The sequence below is a fragment of the Rhinolophus hipposideros genome (genome assembly GCF_964194185.1).
Source record: "Rhinolophus hipposideros genome assembly, contig: HAP1_SCAFFOLD_768, whole genome shotgun sequence".
Taxonomy (NCBI): domain Eukaryota; kingdom Metazoa; phylum Chordata; class Mammalia; order Chiroptera; family Rhinolophidae; genus Rhinolophus; species Rhinolophus hipposideros.
The window spans coordinates 1-16,796 of NW_027669063.1; the positions used below are offsets into that span (position 1 = coordinate 1).

General features: G+C 34.5%; 1 protein-coding gene across 1 annotated transcript; it reads right to left on the minus strand.

Moving 5' to 3' along the window:
- Positions 1 to 1,518: 1,518 nt before the first annotated feature.
- Positions 1,519 to 15,841, minus strand: LOC308495701 (TATA element modulatory factor-like; the record flags this gene model as incomplete). The annotated part of the gene is made up of 9 exons (XM_081080693.1): positions 1,519 to 1,675; positions 2,371 to 2,463; positions 5,634 to 5,790; positions 6,060 to 6,226; positions 6,461 to 6,603; positions 8,916 to 9,021; positions 11,176 to 11,302; positions 12,666 to 12,769; positions 14,523 to 15,841. Coding segments are annotated over 9 exons (2,373 nt in total), but the record flags the coding sequence as incomplete, so codon positions are not given.
- Between the last annotated feature and the right edge of the window lie 955 nt (positions 15,842 to 16,796).

The window sequence follows — 16,796 nt, forward strand, 5'->3', positions numbered from 1 at the left end:
TAGAATATCTAATATATACATATCCTATCTGTCTGTGCTTGAATAAACGTTTTGGAAGAATAATTTTCTTTTTATTAGCAGCACAGAAGGGCAATGTGGAGTATTTCTGTAAAGCAGAAGAATATGCAATCTTAAGATTGTAAAGCATCTGAATACTAGGTTCGATCCTGATCCTCCTTGGACCTATCTCTGCTCTAGGGATTTTGCCACTGACTAGTATATCTAATCTCCACTTCCTACACTATTTCAAACAAGGTAGAAAAAGGTCAGATTTAGCAATGGACAAAGACAAAATTGAGTGGAGTATTCTGTTAGAAATGAATACAGGGTCCGGCCCAGTAGCCTGAAAATACAGGGGCTGGCCCGGTGGCTCAGGCGGTTGGAGCTCCATTCTCCTAATGCCAAAGGCTGTCGGTTCGATTCCCACATGGGCCAGTGGGCTCTCAACCCCTAGGTTGCCGGTTCAACTCCTCAAATCCCGCAAGGGATAGTGGGCTCCGCCCCCTGCAACTAAGATTGAACACGGCACCTTGAGCTGAGCTGCCTCCCGGATGGCTCAGTTGTTTGGAGAGCATTCTCTCAACCACAAGGTTGCCAGTTCTACTCCCGCAAGGGATGGTGGGATGTGTCCCCTGCAACTAACAACGGCAACTGGACCTGAAGCTGAGCTGCACCCTCCACAACTAAGGTTGAAAGGACAACAACTTGACTTGGAAAAATTCCTGGAAGTACACATTAAATAAACTTCCCCAATAAAGTCCTGTTCCCCTTCCCCAATTAAAAAAAAAAAAAAAAGTTTATTAAAAACAAAAAAAAATGAGTAGGGACCACCTGGTGGCTCAGGTGGTTAGAGCTCCATGCTCCTAACTCGGAAGGCTGCCGGTTTGATTCCCACATGGGCCAGTGGGCTCTCAACCACAGGGTTGCCGGTTCAATTCCTCGAGTCCTGCAAAGGATGGTGGGCAGCGCCCCCTGCAACTAAGATTGAACATGGCACCTTGAGCTGAGCTGCCGCTGAGCTCCCAAATCGCTCAGTTGGTTGAAGCGCATCCTCTCAACCACAAGGTTGCCAGTTCGATTCCTCAATTCCCGCAAGGGATGGTGGGCTGCGCCACCTGCAACTAGCAATGGCAACTAGACCTGGAGCTGAGCTGCACCCTCCACAACTAAGACTGAAAGGACAACAACTTGACTTGGAAAAAAGTCCTGGAAGTACACACTGTTCTCCAATAAAAAGTCCTGTTCTCCAACCCCACCCAAAAAAAAAAATTAAAAAAGAGTACAAATGACATGAAAGTATTTTAGACAATATCTGATACATTATTATGGAAAACAAATGGTTTGAGTCAATTGAGATATTAGAAAATAAATGTAAAACAGGAGAAGAGGTGAAAATCTACAAGATAGACGCAAAACATAACTATCAGATCAACTGAATTTCAATTTCATACCATTATCCTAATTCTACAACCAAGATGGAAGGGTTTCTGCACTGAGCTTAAGAATTAAAGCAGTTACCAAGCCTGTCAGAAAGATTCTTCTCTAACTTCTCCCACGAAGATGTCTGGGACCCTAGAGTTGCTTGCAAATTTTCTATCTGTCGAAGTAATGGTCTCGTTGTTGATGAAACATTTTGACTCAGTTCTTGGTTTCGATTCTCTGCTTCCTGGAGCCTCTGAATCATGGAATTCATAAGTCATTACCGATGACCCCAATAAAAACACTAGCAAACAAACTTTATGAGAGATTTCTGGAAAAAATTATTTCTCCAAGATAGAATTACTTTTTAAACTAAATTATTTCTAATTATTCAATCCTTAGAGTTAAGCCCCATAAGAGAGTATCTAAATAAGTGCCTCTTTACAAAGCATTTTCTAACACAAAGACACCTTTTGATCAACTTAAAATAAAAGACTATCATCCAAACCTCCCTGTAGTTGCCTCATCCAAATATTTCTAAGTATTTACAAAAACAGATCAATCTGAGTTGTATTTTCTCTCCCTTTTCCTATGTATATTCATTGACTGAAAATTAAAAGTAGTGACATAAAAACTGGCCACTAATTATCTGCCTCATAGTAATCAAACACTGATAATAATTAATAAATCACCTATTACAAATGAAAAAACAATACTGAATACACAACAAATCCATCATAATAAAATTATTTTCTATAAAACAGAATTAGGGTTTTTCTTATATATTTTTAAGGTTCCAATTCTGACTTTATTAACATAAGCCACAAAAATACAGCAAATGGTAAGTATAGTAGCAAGCCTCTCAATTCTATGAACATTATTCCACTGAGTCATTTTTTATTTCTAGGAAAACACATCTAGGATTTGCGCTTAGGAAAACAGTGACAGTACCTGCTGGAGTTCACTGACTTCATGTCGTAAATAATCCTCTTTCCTGGCAGCTGCTTGTTCTGCACGTTGCAGTGCTAGCCTAAGGTCCCCTACCTGTGTGAGGAAAAGAAATACACTATCACAAACAATCTCAAACATTAGCTAGAACTTCTTGCTAAGTACTTATTTTGTGTTTGTGGACTTATTGTTCATATGTAATACTCCACACTACCCAGTGAGCTTTTACATATATGATTCTCACACATCCCATTCATCAACCAATTTCAAAACTGTATGTAAATATGTACTTAGGAAAGCACTCTGTTAGGCAAAAAAAAAAAGTATATAAATACTTAGAAGACACAGTCACTGACCCACAATATAGAAGGAGAAACAATGAAGCCATAAATATTTAGAGCACAAGGCAGAATGTGATAGGCACTCTATGAGCTATACATACACATTTTGAGAATTTACTCTGTGAAGGAAATCTCTAAAAGCATAAAAAGATATTCCCTACACTGTCAGCTAGATTAGCAAAAACACACAAAACATGAAATATTCTAAATATCCTTCAGTAGTTAATCTATTTTTGCAAATGTTGACATAACATGAATATACCCATTAAAATTATGATAAATGTTAAGACATATAAAAATGTATGATTCAGGGCCTGCCTGGTGGCTCAGGCGGTTGGAGCTCTGTGCTCCTAACTCCAAAGGCTGCCGGTTCGATTCCCACATGGGCCAGTGGGCTCTCAACCACAGGGTTGCCGGTTCAACTCCTCGAGTCCCGCAAGAAATGGTGGGCTCTACCCCCTGCAACTACGATTGAACACAGCACCTTGAGCTGAGCTGCCTCCCGGATGGCTCAGTTGGTTGGAGCGCGGGCTCTCAACCACAAGGTTGCCAGTTCGATTCCTCGAGTCCCACAAGGGATGGTGGGCAGCTCCCCCTGCAACTAAGATTGAACAAAGTACCTTGAGCTGAGCTGCCGCTGATCTCCCAGATGGCTTAGTTGGTTGGAGTGCATCCTCTCAACCACAAGGTTGCCAGTTCGACTCCCGCAAGGGATGGTGGGTTGCGCCCCCTGCAACTAGCAACGGCAAATGGACCTGGAGCTAAACTGCGCCCCCCACAACTAAGACTGAAAGAACAACAACTTGAAGCTTAACGGCACCCTCCACAACTACGATTGAAAGGACAACGACTGACTTGGAAAAAAGTCCTGGAAGTACACACTGTTCCCCAATAAAATCCTGTTCCCTTTCCCCAATAAAAAATCTTTTTAAAAAAATGTATGATTCAATCTTAAAAGAAAAAACTATAAAATAATATATATAATATCAAGTATAAAAAATCTGTACATGGAGAAAAGGACAAGAAGGTAATACACAAAACTGACCTGTAAAAGGTGGTGATTTAATGAATGGTAGTCCCATACTTTCTTTTTTTTTTTTTTTTTTTTTTTAGTCCCATACTTTCTATCTCCCATTCTCCCAATTGTTCTTTATTGCCATTCCAATATATTTTTAATTTAAAATATTAATATTTTCTCTATCCCAGTGATAAAAGTAGCAGAAACACAAGGGGTATATGGACCACAGTGTGATTTATAATACCAAAATATTGAAAACAACCCAAATATCCGTTAATAAGATCTGACTGAATAAACAATGGGATATTTGCACAATGAAAAATTATAACTATAAAAAAGGAATTTTTTAAAAAGCTCTATGCACTACTATGGACTGATCACCAAGACATTTTATTTAGCAAACAAAATAAGCTGTGAAATACTATAAATAGTAAACTATATTTTATGTAAGAAGGATCAGGGAGACAAAAACAAATATGTGTATAAGTGTAAATTTGTGTATGTATATGTGGGGGGTATATAAGTAAATGTATAGAAAATGTATATTTTCTTGCATTTACAAATAAGAAACACTGAAAAAAAAATTAACCAAACACTAATCAAATGGTTACTCATAGGCAAATAAAAGGAATGGGGGAGAGGCTAAATTGGAAGCAAATATTGTCTAAGTATATTACACTTTGGAATCATGTTGTTTTACATACTCATGCAAAATTAAATAAAAAATGCATTGGGGTCGATGAGGAGAGAACAGTCTTTTTAACAAATGGTGCCAGAACAACTGGGTATCCACATGCAAAAGGCCTAAATGTGAGAGCCAAGACTATAAAATTCTTAGAAGGAAACAGGTGAAAATCTGCATAACATTGGTTTAAGCAATAGTTTCTTAAATATAACACCCAAAACACAAGCAACAACAAAAAATAGGTAAGCTGGACTTCATCAAATTTAAACTTTCGTGCATCAAAGGACACTACCAAGAAAGACAACCTGTACAATGGGAGAAAATATTTGCAAATCCTACATCTGATAAGAGTCTAGTATGCAGAATATATAAAGAACAATAAAAAGACAACCCAGTTTAAAAAATGGTCAAAGGATTTGAATATTTTAATAAATTTCTCCAAAGGAGAAACATAACGTCTAATAAGCACATGAAAAGATGCTCAGCATCAGTAGTCATTAGGGAAATGTAAATCAACACCACAGATTACTTCTTCACACCCACTAAAAGGGGTACATTGGAAAAAAAAAAGACAGTAACAAATACTGGCGAAAATTGCCAGAGAAATTGAAACCCTCATATGTTGCTGGTGGGAAGGTAAAATGGCGCAGCTGCTGAGGAAAAGTTTGGTAGTTCCTCAAAAAGTTAAATACAGGGTTACCAAATGACTTGAGGACAAAAAATCTAAAATAGTTTAAAATATATGTTCACACAAAAAAATGTAAATGAATGTTTACAGCAACATTATTTATAACAATAAAAAGTGGAAAAAACTCAAATATTCTGTAAGACAAAGCCTGACAAATTTTGGGTTTCCTCCTTCATCTGAGATCCAGGGAGTTACATGGATTCTCCTGAAATTATCAGCAAGGTTTATTATTTATCTGCATATGTGCACTTCTTTGGTAAGAGGGTCGTTAGCTTTCTCGATATTCTCAAATAAGTCTGAAATTCACAAAAAATTAGGCAATACTGTTACAATGTAAGCATCATTTTAACAACAGTTTAAAACAACACACAACTGATTAAGTTTGGCATAATTCAACACTCTTAAAAAAAATGCCCAACAGGATTATAGATGCCCAGCATGGTCAGTAATAGGTCTGATTCAAACTAACTAATGGATTCTTTAATATGCAGAAGCCCCAAGATTTAAAAGATTAATTCAGTATCCATTGCTTACTTGAATGGCTAATGTTTCTTGTTGCTGACGGGCTTCTTCTTGAACCTTCTCTAGTGCTGCAGAAAGTTCTTCTTTAGCTTTCCTTTCCCGATTTAGAACAGCTTCCTGTGCCTCACTATCCTTTGCAGCATTGGCTTTGTGGAGATCAGTAAGTTCTCTTAAAAAATTAGATTGATAAGTTTTATTTAAAGTAATACACGGTTAATTACATGGCCCAGGTTATGAAGTTTCCATTTAGATTACCATGGGATCTACAGAATGGGAGAGAGTTCACCACATAATAAACACCGACTGCACTAAGGACTCTTTTTTATTGAACTTAGTTTGAATACTTACAAGTTTATACAAAGCTCAGTTGTTAGTAATAGAAAAAGGGCTTTTTCCACGTTCCTATTACATGAGTTGCGTATTTGCTTATTTTCTTACTTGTATGCACTATCAAGAGCAGCCTGAATACTTCTGTTCTTTTCTTCAAGTTCATTCATGTCTACTTGAAGTCGGCCAAGATCCTTTTCTTGGTGTTCAACCACAGAATTTAGTTTTTTAATATTTTCTCGATGTTGTTTCTCAACCTCTTCTTTGCCATCAAGGACCTATATTATAAGAACAGACAAAAGTATTCTTCAATAAATAACATCATGGTAAAATAACTGTATTCCAGGATCTCAAATGTTAGAATAACAAAGAAAAACCTTAACATTCCTCTAGTAAATTGTTGGAAACATCCTTCTAATAGGATATACCCCAAATAAATCATTGCAAATGTTTTATAAACCGTAGTCAACTGTTCATATAATAACTATATGTAGAAAATGATCAATATTCACCTGTTTTAAATGTTGTAACTCTTCTTCTAGCTCTTTAACTTTTTTGTTCAGCTTTGCAATAATATTTTCATTTTCTTTGTCTTTAGCTCTTAATTTCTTAATGATGTTAGAACTATGCAGCTGCTGTTTTGAAAGTTTTTCTCCTGGGAATGGCAAAAAGAGTATAAATTCAAAGAATAATGATTCCCTAAGAACTTAAACAGACTATTTTATCTAACAAGTGACATAACTGATATTTTAAAAATCACAATACTGTAACCACCATTGTTAAACTGATTGAACAAGGATCATTAATGAAGGCTAAAATTACTAGGTGGAAGGATGGTACAGAACAAGAAAATGTGCTTTATAAAGGAAATGTGTGTGTGTGTGTCTGTGTGTGTAATATTATTTAGTCTTAAAAAAGAAGAAAATCCTGACATTTGCAACAACATGGATGAACCTGGAGGACGAAATAAGCCAGACATAGATATTGCACGGTCTCACTTATACATGGAATCTAAATAGTTGAACTTATAGAAGTAGAGAGTAGAATGGTGGCTACCAGGGGATCAGGGGGTAGGGGAAATGGAGAGATGTTGGTCAAAGGGTACAAAAATTCAGTAATGCAGAACGAGTAATTTCTGGAGATCTAATGTACAGCATTATAACTAAAGTTAAAAATACTGCCTGTATGATACACTTGAATTTACTAAGTGAGTAGATCTTAATAACAAAACTACATGAAGTGATTGATATGTTAATTAGCTTCATTTTGTAATCATTTCACAATGTATACGTATATCAAAAAATCATGTTGTATACCTTAAATATATGTAATTTTTATTTGTCGATTATACTTCAACAAACTGAAAACAAAAAATTTAGGAGTGAAGTATTATGGTATCTGTCACCTACCTTCAAAATGGTTTGGAAAAAGGGTAGTAGTGTATGTGTGTGCAGAAAGATATAAAAGATATGTGTGGCCAGATGTTAATTAGCTGATGAATCGTGGTAATGAAGTGACCAGTTATTCACTGTAATGTACTTTCAGCTTCGAGTCTTTCAGCTATTAAGTTTACAAATACTTCTGGGGGATACGGAAGCAGTATGTAAATATTCCTGTTTTCTCTAAAAAGAGGTTCATTACGCAAAAGAAAACATTAGCCCCTAACTAAATTACTAAATTCCAAAATAGTGACATTCGATATTAATATTTTTAATAATTTTTAAAAATAATAAAACCATGCACTTAGCCTTCCCCTTAATTAATGTTGTAACACAAGGCAGTTACTGACTTCAAGATGTTTTGAGATAAGGAATTTGTGTTTTTGTCAACTCTTCATTATTCTATTTTAGTGCTTAGATCGTGTTTTATAATTATCTTTGTACTTATATTTCCCTCTCATTAAACTGTAAACTCCTGAAGGACAGAGTGTGTTGTATTTATTATTGTATCAAACACAATACCTGACATACTAACTGTGAAATATTAGCTTAAATAAATGAAAAAGAAAAATTGGGTAAAACTTTTTTAAATGAAGTGATTGTTCCAATTGTTTCTCAAACATTTACTCTGGAAATTCACTTAATTCAATGGATTAACAAACCAAACATCACTAATTCATAATACTTTAATTCAGCCATTAATAATGGTATCAAAGTATTGAACGGCATAGGGAAAATGTAAAAGAAGATTTGCAAATTAGATATATGATCTTAATTATGTTTAAAATGTATTAAAAATACATTTAAAAGGGACTAAAAGAAATTAACAGTTCCTTATAAAATTGGATTATGGTTTATTTTTTCTTTCTTCATACACTTTCTGTAACTTCAAAAATTTCTGTAAGCACCAAGTATTATTCCTTTAACTGGAAAAACTTTAATTATGAAAAAATTCACTTGAATACCTTTTTCAAAACTACTTTCATATGATATTACATAAAGAAATTAATTTGGTTGTCCATCTGTAATGACTTAACTCATGAAGGCTCTTTAATTTCTATAACTTTGCTAATTATAAATATTTTCATAAAGTGCTTAATAGCAGAAAAATTAAAACATGAAAATGAAAAATTCACTATCAAATGCCAGAACAATACAATAGTACCATATAACACCCAAACTAGAGATTCAAATACTACATAAACTCCAGAATTAGAACCTTCAAATACCTTGTTTAAATGACAAGATCTAAAATCCGTTACAAGCTTTCTTCAAGGAAGCACAAACTTCTATGTATTTTTCAGGGAGTTATTTTTTTACCTCTCTAGAAACAAAAAGCTACATACATGTATCTCTGCCTCCATATATCTTGCTCCCCATTCTTCCACAAATTGTCACCTACTATTTCTGAGAGTTAAGTCCAAAACTTCCTTGCTTCCAATACTTTTTATCAGGAAGCCACTGCTAGTTATGTGGCAAGTATTTTTCCTGTTTTTACAATATTTTTCATAATCAACTAAATACGTACCTTCTTCCATTAACCCTCGGATCTGCTCATCTTTCTCTTTCAAAAGGTCTGAAGTTTCACTACTATTTAATCTAGTTGCAAGTTCTTCTTTTACAATTTTGATTTCCTAATTAAAAGAAAAAAAGGAATGTAAATACCATAAAGAATTACTTCCATTTGGGCACATTTTTTCAATTTTTTACCATATTCAAAGAAGTTATTAATAACTACATTCTTGATAGGAATCGATAACTTTTATTCTGTTAACCTGAGTTTATTACCTTGGTTAATTAAGACTAAGGAAACAGATTTGAAAACAATACAGAAAACCTGAATTCAGATATAAACAGATTTTAATACGGAAATGAAAATGAGAATAAGTTAAATTTCAATAACCCTTCTTAAGTATCTCTACATACATTTTCTAAAGGCATTATATTTGGAACACCATTTCAAACAAACAGTATGTATCTCGTTTTTCACTGTATTTCTTTTCCTCATTAAAACTCATTGCACCTATTAGTATGTTGTGAAACAATTATATACAGTTTGATCTACTTTAATAAAGCAGAGATTCAGCAGAAACACGTCAAGATAGTTTGTCTTTTAAAACTATAATGGAGAAGTATGATGATGTGAAAAATGTTCTTTGATTTAAAATTTAGTTTTAAGAGATGCTCTGAAACTAAACAGCAACTAAAAACAACTAACATTTATTAGGTATTTAAACCATACTTTGTATCCATTATTATTTAATCCTCACAACAATCTGATGAGGGAGACACCTGTATTTACATGTAATACCATATTATATGTATTCCCCGAAAATAAGCAGTCAGACCATCAGCTCTAATGCGTCTTTTGGAGCAAAAATTAATATAATCCCCGGTATTATTTTATACATGTTATGTTGTGTTATGTGATATTATATATTATATTATACCCAGTCTTATATTATATAAGACCCGGTCTTATAGTAAAATAAGACCGGGTTTTATATTAATTTTTGCTCCAAAAGCCGCATTAGAGCTGATGGTGTGGCTAAGTCTTATTTTCAGGGAAACAGTATTCAACTACACAGATAAGAAAACTAATACTCAGAAAAACTGAGTAAATCTGAAGGGCAGGAAGCTAACAAAATAAGTGGTAAAATTATGACTTAAAACCAGGTCTGTGAATCCCCAAAGTCCATGCTCCAAACCAGCCCCAACACTTGCTATCCATTTTCTATCAAAATCTGATTCACACATCAAGGTCCAGCAAGAATGTCATATCTTCCATGAAACCCTCTTCATTTCTCTGGTCAGAATTCATCCTCTACAATACCATTCCAACTGCTATTCATCTCTATGTATAACTTATTTCATTCTGTCTCGTTATTTCATTACACCTCATACTATATATTGTTGACATTGTCATCTATTACGAGAACAACAAACTTGTCACTTAAGGTAATTAATAACCTTAGTTGGTTACCAATTTCTGAAATAGCCAACTGTTAAAAATTGTATGAATCAGAACAATGCTTCCCCACCAGGTGTGATTTTGCTCCCAAGGGGACATTTGGTAATGTCTGGCAAAATTTTCAATTAGCACAAAAGCGGTGGGGATGGAAGGGTAGGAAATGGAGTGGGGAGGGTGATATTGTCATCTTGTAGGTAGGAGCCTGGGATGCAGGTAAACAAGCCTACAATGCACAGGAAAATCCGATACGACATAAAATTGTCTAGTCCAAAAGGTCAATAGTGCTGAGGTTGAGAAATCCCATATTAGAATAAAACAATGTTATGTTTCCCAAGAGTCACTACTCATTAGAAATTTTTATTTTAAAATTATTTTGACTTGAAGAAGTACATATATATAATGTTTAAAGTGGTAGAAAATAACAAATGAGAGTAATGATAAATTTTAGTCCCATTTAGATTTAAGTGTTATTTATTTTGATGGAATTATCATTTACAAGTTATTCTAGCATACCTGAAATTTATGTAACTTTACTAACAATTGTCACCCCAATAAACTTTAATGTAAAAAAAAGTTAGTCTAGTGATCCTCACTATGTATCTTACAAAGACTTATACAGACAAGTATGCTGACTTTTTAAAAATATCAAAACCTGTAATTGTAAAGGTATTGAAAAATTTACAATTTAAGTGTTAATATGCCATAGTATCCTTTTACTCTTACCTCTTTTTTCCAATAGCAAAATATTATACAGGCACTCCTCAAAACTCTATGTCTCTACAGAGTTTAATTAATATATATTTTAAACTTCCATTACCTTTTTAGCAGCATCTCTTTCTTTGCAGGCTAGCTGAACTTTCTTTTCTGCTTCTGCAATTCTCTGAGTAAACTCATCTTTCAAGGAAGAAATGCTGCTGCTTTCTTCTTTCACTCTGAACATTTCACTAAATTTAAAATAATACTGACACTGAGGACACTTGTTTATATATTACAAAGGTAACAGGATGAGTTCAGTTTGCAAAAGGAAAGTAACATTGTCTTCAACACATACCTTACAAAAATAAATCAGTTTTAGGCCTGTTAACTTTTCAGAGAAAAATTATTTGCTTAATTTATTTTTAAACACCTCAAAGAAAACCATTAGTAATTGAAAATGTCACAATGTTTGATATGTAAAATTAAGAAAAAAGTAAATAAAAATGTTCATTTTTGAATCATGTCACCTTTTACCAATCACCTCCTTAATGAAAACAAATACAGTGGTACCTCGGTTTTCAAACGTTTCTTTTGACAAACATTTTGGTTTACAAATGCCATAAATTTTATGGCTCTGTGGTACTACTAAATAGTAAAATTCATGCTAAATTTGCAGTTTTAGGGGTTGATTTTAAAGGTCTGGAACGGATTAATCCATTTTGCATTACTTTCTATGGGGAAACCATGCCTCGGTTTTCGAACATTGCAGAACTCGAATTGTCTTCCGGAACGGATTACGTTCAAAAACCAAGGTACCACTGTACTCAGTATTTTTAAATATAATATCACAAGCTTTCTTTAAAGACATGTTTTAAATCTCTAATACTAAAAGGTTATTAATAATAAGTAGAAAAATTTTGTTTGTTTTTTGCAAAACACCTCTTCAATGCCAAAGGTAATAGGGTAAAGATAATATGAAAAGTAATCTCTAAGGTTAGAATTGAAATGCTATTCAAATTTGAATAATTATGAACAAGTTAAATTAAAACCCACTTTAATTTTTTTTTTTTTTTTTTTACAGGAAGATTTTATTGGGTAAAGTGTACTTCCAGGAATTTTTCCCAAACAAGTTGTTGTCCTTTCAATCTTAGTTATGGAGGGCGCAACTCAGCTCCAGGTCCAGTTGCTGTTGTTAGTTGCAGGGGGCGCAGCCCACCATGCCTTGCAGGAGTCAAACAAGCAACCTTGTGGTTGAGAGGACAGCTCCCACCTGGCCATCCGGGAGCTCAGTAGCAGCTCAGCTCAAGTTGCCATGTTCAATCTTAGTTGCAGGGGGCGCAGCCCACCATCCCATGGTCAAGAAGTCGAACCGGCAACCTTGTGGTTGAGAGCCTGCGCTTCAACCAACTCTGCGCTCCAGAGCCATCTGGCACTGGCCCATGTGGGAATCGAACCGGTAGCCTTCGGCGTTAGGTGCACGGAGCTCCAACTGCCTGAGCCACCGGGCCAGCCCTAAAAACCACTTTAATTTAAAAAACATTCTTAGAAGATAACCAAGTATAGATAATGAAGTAAAATGTGTAAAGCTATTCACATTTGCAAAATACTTACTCTTTCAGATTATCATAAGCTTCTTCTAAAAGTGCTTTTTCTTTACTAAGAGATAATAACTGAGCTTCCCTTTTATCCAGTTTCTCATTCAGAAATTCAACTTTCTAGATAAGGAGAATACACAAAAGTCAAACATTTAGCTTTAAAAGACCATTCTTACACGCAGGTGATGAGTTAAAAAGGTAACCTAATCACTATAATCGATAAAACAGCATCATTTCTTAAAAATGATTAAAAATATTGGGAACACAATAAATACAATACAACAAGAACTCATACACAGCTGGTAGAGGAGTGTAAATTAGTACAACCACACAGCAGGCTGGAGTATAAATTAGTAAACTGCTTTGGAAAACCACCCGACAACATCTAGTTGAAGATCTACATACCCTTGACACAGAAAATTCTTTGAGGTATACCTCAGAGAAGAAAACTCTTGCGTATCTATACAAGAACACTTACAGCTGTTTGTTTTTAACAGCTAAAACTTGGGAACAGTGTGCATAAGCCACCAAAAGCGGAAAGAAATAGATATGATAAAGAAAAAATAAAAGAGGGACTTCAAAGCCTCCAATAATGTTCTATATCTTAGTCGGACTGTGGCTATACAAACGAGTGTATGTTTTTCCATATTATTCTGTAACCCAAAAATATAACATGTAACTTTTTTTAGTATGGTATGATTCTATTCTTTCAAAAGTAATTTTAGAAAATCCATAGGCATGCAATTTAAAAATCTACAGAACAATCTTAGAATAAAGCTAAACAGAAAAATCTTAGTATAAAGCTAAACAAAAAGGAATGGTTAAAATATCTTATTCCTTAGATCCTGCTACAGCAGTGATAAACTTGTATATGAGGGGGTAGGAATGGTGCCTTTTTTACTAAAAAAAAAAATTGTCTTACCTGATTTAGGTCTAGATTAATTTAGAAATCACTTACCTTATTGATAATAGTATTGGTTTCTAGGAATTCAAACTGCTAGTAAAGCTATAGCATGGCATTTTGTTTGTGAATAACATTGAACCTAGGTAAGGGGATCTGGCCTTTTATTTTTTTTACATTACATAATTCAATATATGGCACTTAACAGGGCATTTCTTCAAGACATCCTGTACCTCAGAGGAGTCTAATAAAGATGCCAGATCCAACTCAATTTCTATTATCTAAAAAATCATAGGAAAAACTAAAACTGTGACTTAATGTTCATTAAGGAATTTACACCACTTTCTTTTTATACATATATTAGGTAGAGGTAATTTGTCATTCCTAAGCAGTGCCTTAGTTCCTTGGACATTTCCCTTTCTTATTCATGTAAGATAGCTAGCTATTAATCGGAAATATAAAAAAAAATAACATAAAAAAAGCAAATGGAAGCAGTAATAGAAAAACATCAGTAATTAACAATTTAAATTTTCATTTAAGATTTGCTACAAATGGGAACATGCAAAAAATATTTTGATATAAAAAACCCATATAATAGATTTGTTTTTGCACCTCTATCTATAAAGGAGTTGAAGATGTATGTTTACAGACAGTCCTTTGCAAACTGAAAAATTAATGAGCATAGTATAAGAGAATTTTAAGGTGACAAAGACTCAACAGTATAGATGTAATATAAAAACTTCCTTACGCTTAGTTATATTGAAATATCAATTTATGTTACTTGGAAAAATTTCAAATAATGTATTATGAATAAGTCTTCAATTTTAAAGTCCTTAATGCCACATTTAAATGGCAAAAAAAAGCCTGTTTTTTAAATCAGTACAAATCATGATGCATCACTGAATATTAAAAACAAACACGATTTAACCTCTGAAAAGCATATGCAAAAATCCCCTTCCTCTTTCTAGTTACCTTGCAAATATCTCCCTTCTCAGAAAGTGCTTCTGGCTGACTTTCAGCAGCTTCGTAATGCTCAGCTACCTTATCTAAGACAGGAGGCCCTTCATTTATTGGTGTAGAAGAAACCAAGATATCAGGCTGTTCACAGTTAACAGGAGTGGCACTTCGTCCACTTTCTTCCATTTCTGTTTCCTCAGTGGGTATAATTAGTGTTTCATTTACTTCTTCCTCAGATTTTCCTTCAACAGACTCAACTATTTTAGTCTTTGGGGTGGAAGGATTAACGATAATAGGTCCTAAAGCATATCCCTTGCCTGACAATTCATCATCTGAGTTGATTTCACTTACACTGCGGCTATCTAATGACTGTACACTAAACGAGTCTATTCTTTCAAAAGCATCAGATGAGCAGCAACTCTCAGTGAGTTTTTGGAAATCATCCAAACGATTATATTCAGGACAAGCAGATGTTGAGAGAAGCTGAAAAGATGTCTGCATTAAGTGAAGACTTGATTTCGAATCTGCAGTCTCTTGTCTTGAACTTGCTGAGCTCTCACTTATTACACTTTCGTGATCTAAAACTTCAATATCACTGGTGGTAGAAGTACCTGACGAGAAAGTGCTAACAGGAGGAGAAGGTGTATTGCTCTGTCTGTCTTCATGTTTTTGTTCCTTAGGTTCCGAAGCCATGTCCTTTGTTTCTGCTGTGAGAGACGGTGAAGACATATTAGATACATTTTCCCTAGTTGTTTTCAAATTAATTACACTCTCAGGTACTTTCAAACTTAAGGTTGACACCTTTATATCAGCTTCTTTATAGACAGTTTCCTCATGCTTGCCTTCAGTGTTAGGAGACAAAGTATCTACCGCCAGAGTTTCCCCTGACAATACACAGGGAGAAGGGTCTTTTACTTTTGACTCCGTTGTTTCAGTTGTTCTTGACTCTCCTGTGTGCAAGGATTCCTGTAAGGTGCTTTTCACTTCTTCTTCTGGTCTCTGTGATTTAGCTGGTGGTGTTGAAACCACCGGACTCTTCTGAATGGTCTGGACATCCGCTGGAGAGAGAAAGGCACTGAAGAAAGTTTCAGATTCATCTACCACAGATCTCCGAACCGGCTTTGTAATTGCTTTAGGAGAGGCTACGGGTTGACTCTGAGGTTCAGTGTTAGATTTTAACCCCCAGGTTGATGTATCCCATCCTCCACTGGCAGGGGGACTTACTCCTATGACCAAATAAATAAATTTATATATATTAATATTACAATCACTATTATAAGTCAATATAAATGTTAAAAGAAAAGAAAATCTGGAATACAACCTATAATTTGCACCTGTTACCCTTGTTGCTTACTACTTAATTAACTAGCGCACAGGTTAACTTTGGGCCTTAAAGAGGAAAACTGGTGTCGATCTGTCCAAGAGGAAGTAGGAACAAAGATAAAAGACTGGACTGGGCCTGGTCTACCAGAAGTAATTATGTTATTGCCTCCCACAACAAATTAAGAAAGTAATGATATGTTATAAAACCCCTGCTAAGTACAAAATACATATGATGCATTTCACAATAATATCTTCACTAACAGGTTATGTGCAGCGACGGCAAATTGATTCTACCTTCTATTCTGTTATTTTACATTAATTCTTTTCTTGTAATACCAATACTATAGTGATGAGCTGGGCAAGAGGGCAACACTCAAAAACTGAACCCAAAATACTGGTGACAAATGTCCTTTTCCAAAGATCAAAGTAAACTGATGGGAACAGTAACTTCTAGAGGACAAATTCATTTTCATCCACTTAGTTACAAGCTCATTCTCCAACTTTCACTCTCCATACCCACTCTACGAGAAAGTTTTGTTGTCTTCCTAAATTACAAATTATGTCAGCAATTAGTAGAAGGTCATATGAATTCCAGAAATGTGCATTTTTATTAGATTATTGCTTTTTGATGTAAATGGTAGTTTCTACTAGGATTCTTAAAAAACACTAAAGAGAAAATATCCTTTTGGTGAAAAAAAGGTAATTGTGTAAGTTATAGAAATATGTTTTATGAAAAACCCCAAAGATAAACAAAAAATGGCATATTCCCTAGAATATTTAAAGCACTTCTGTTAAAAAAAGTCTGCTTTTTCTAAATTCAAAAGTAGCTGAGCAGAATTATCTCAAATTATGGATACTTAGAAGTTGTGGGGAGAGCACAAGTATTTAAAAGCTCCAAAGAACTATCAAGTCTATCTTTTAATATGACTTTGGCAGTATGTAGGAAATTTCAGTTTAGGAACATAA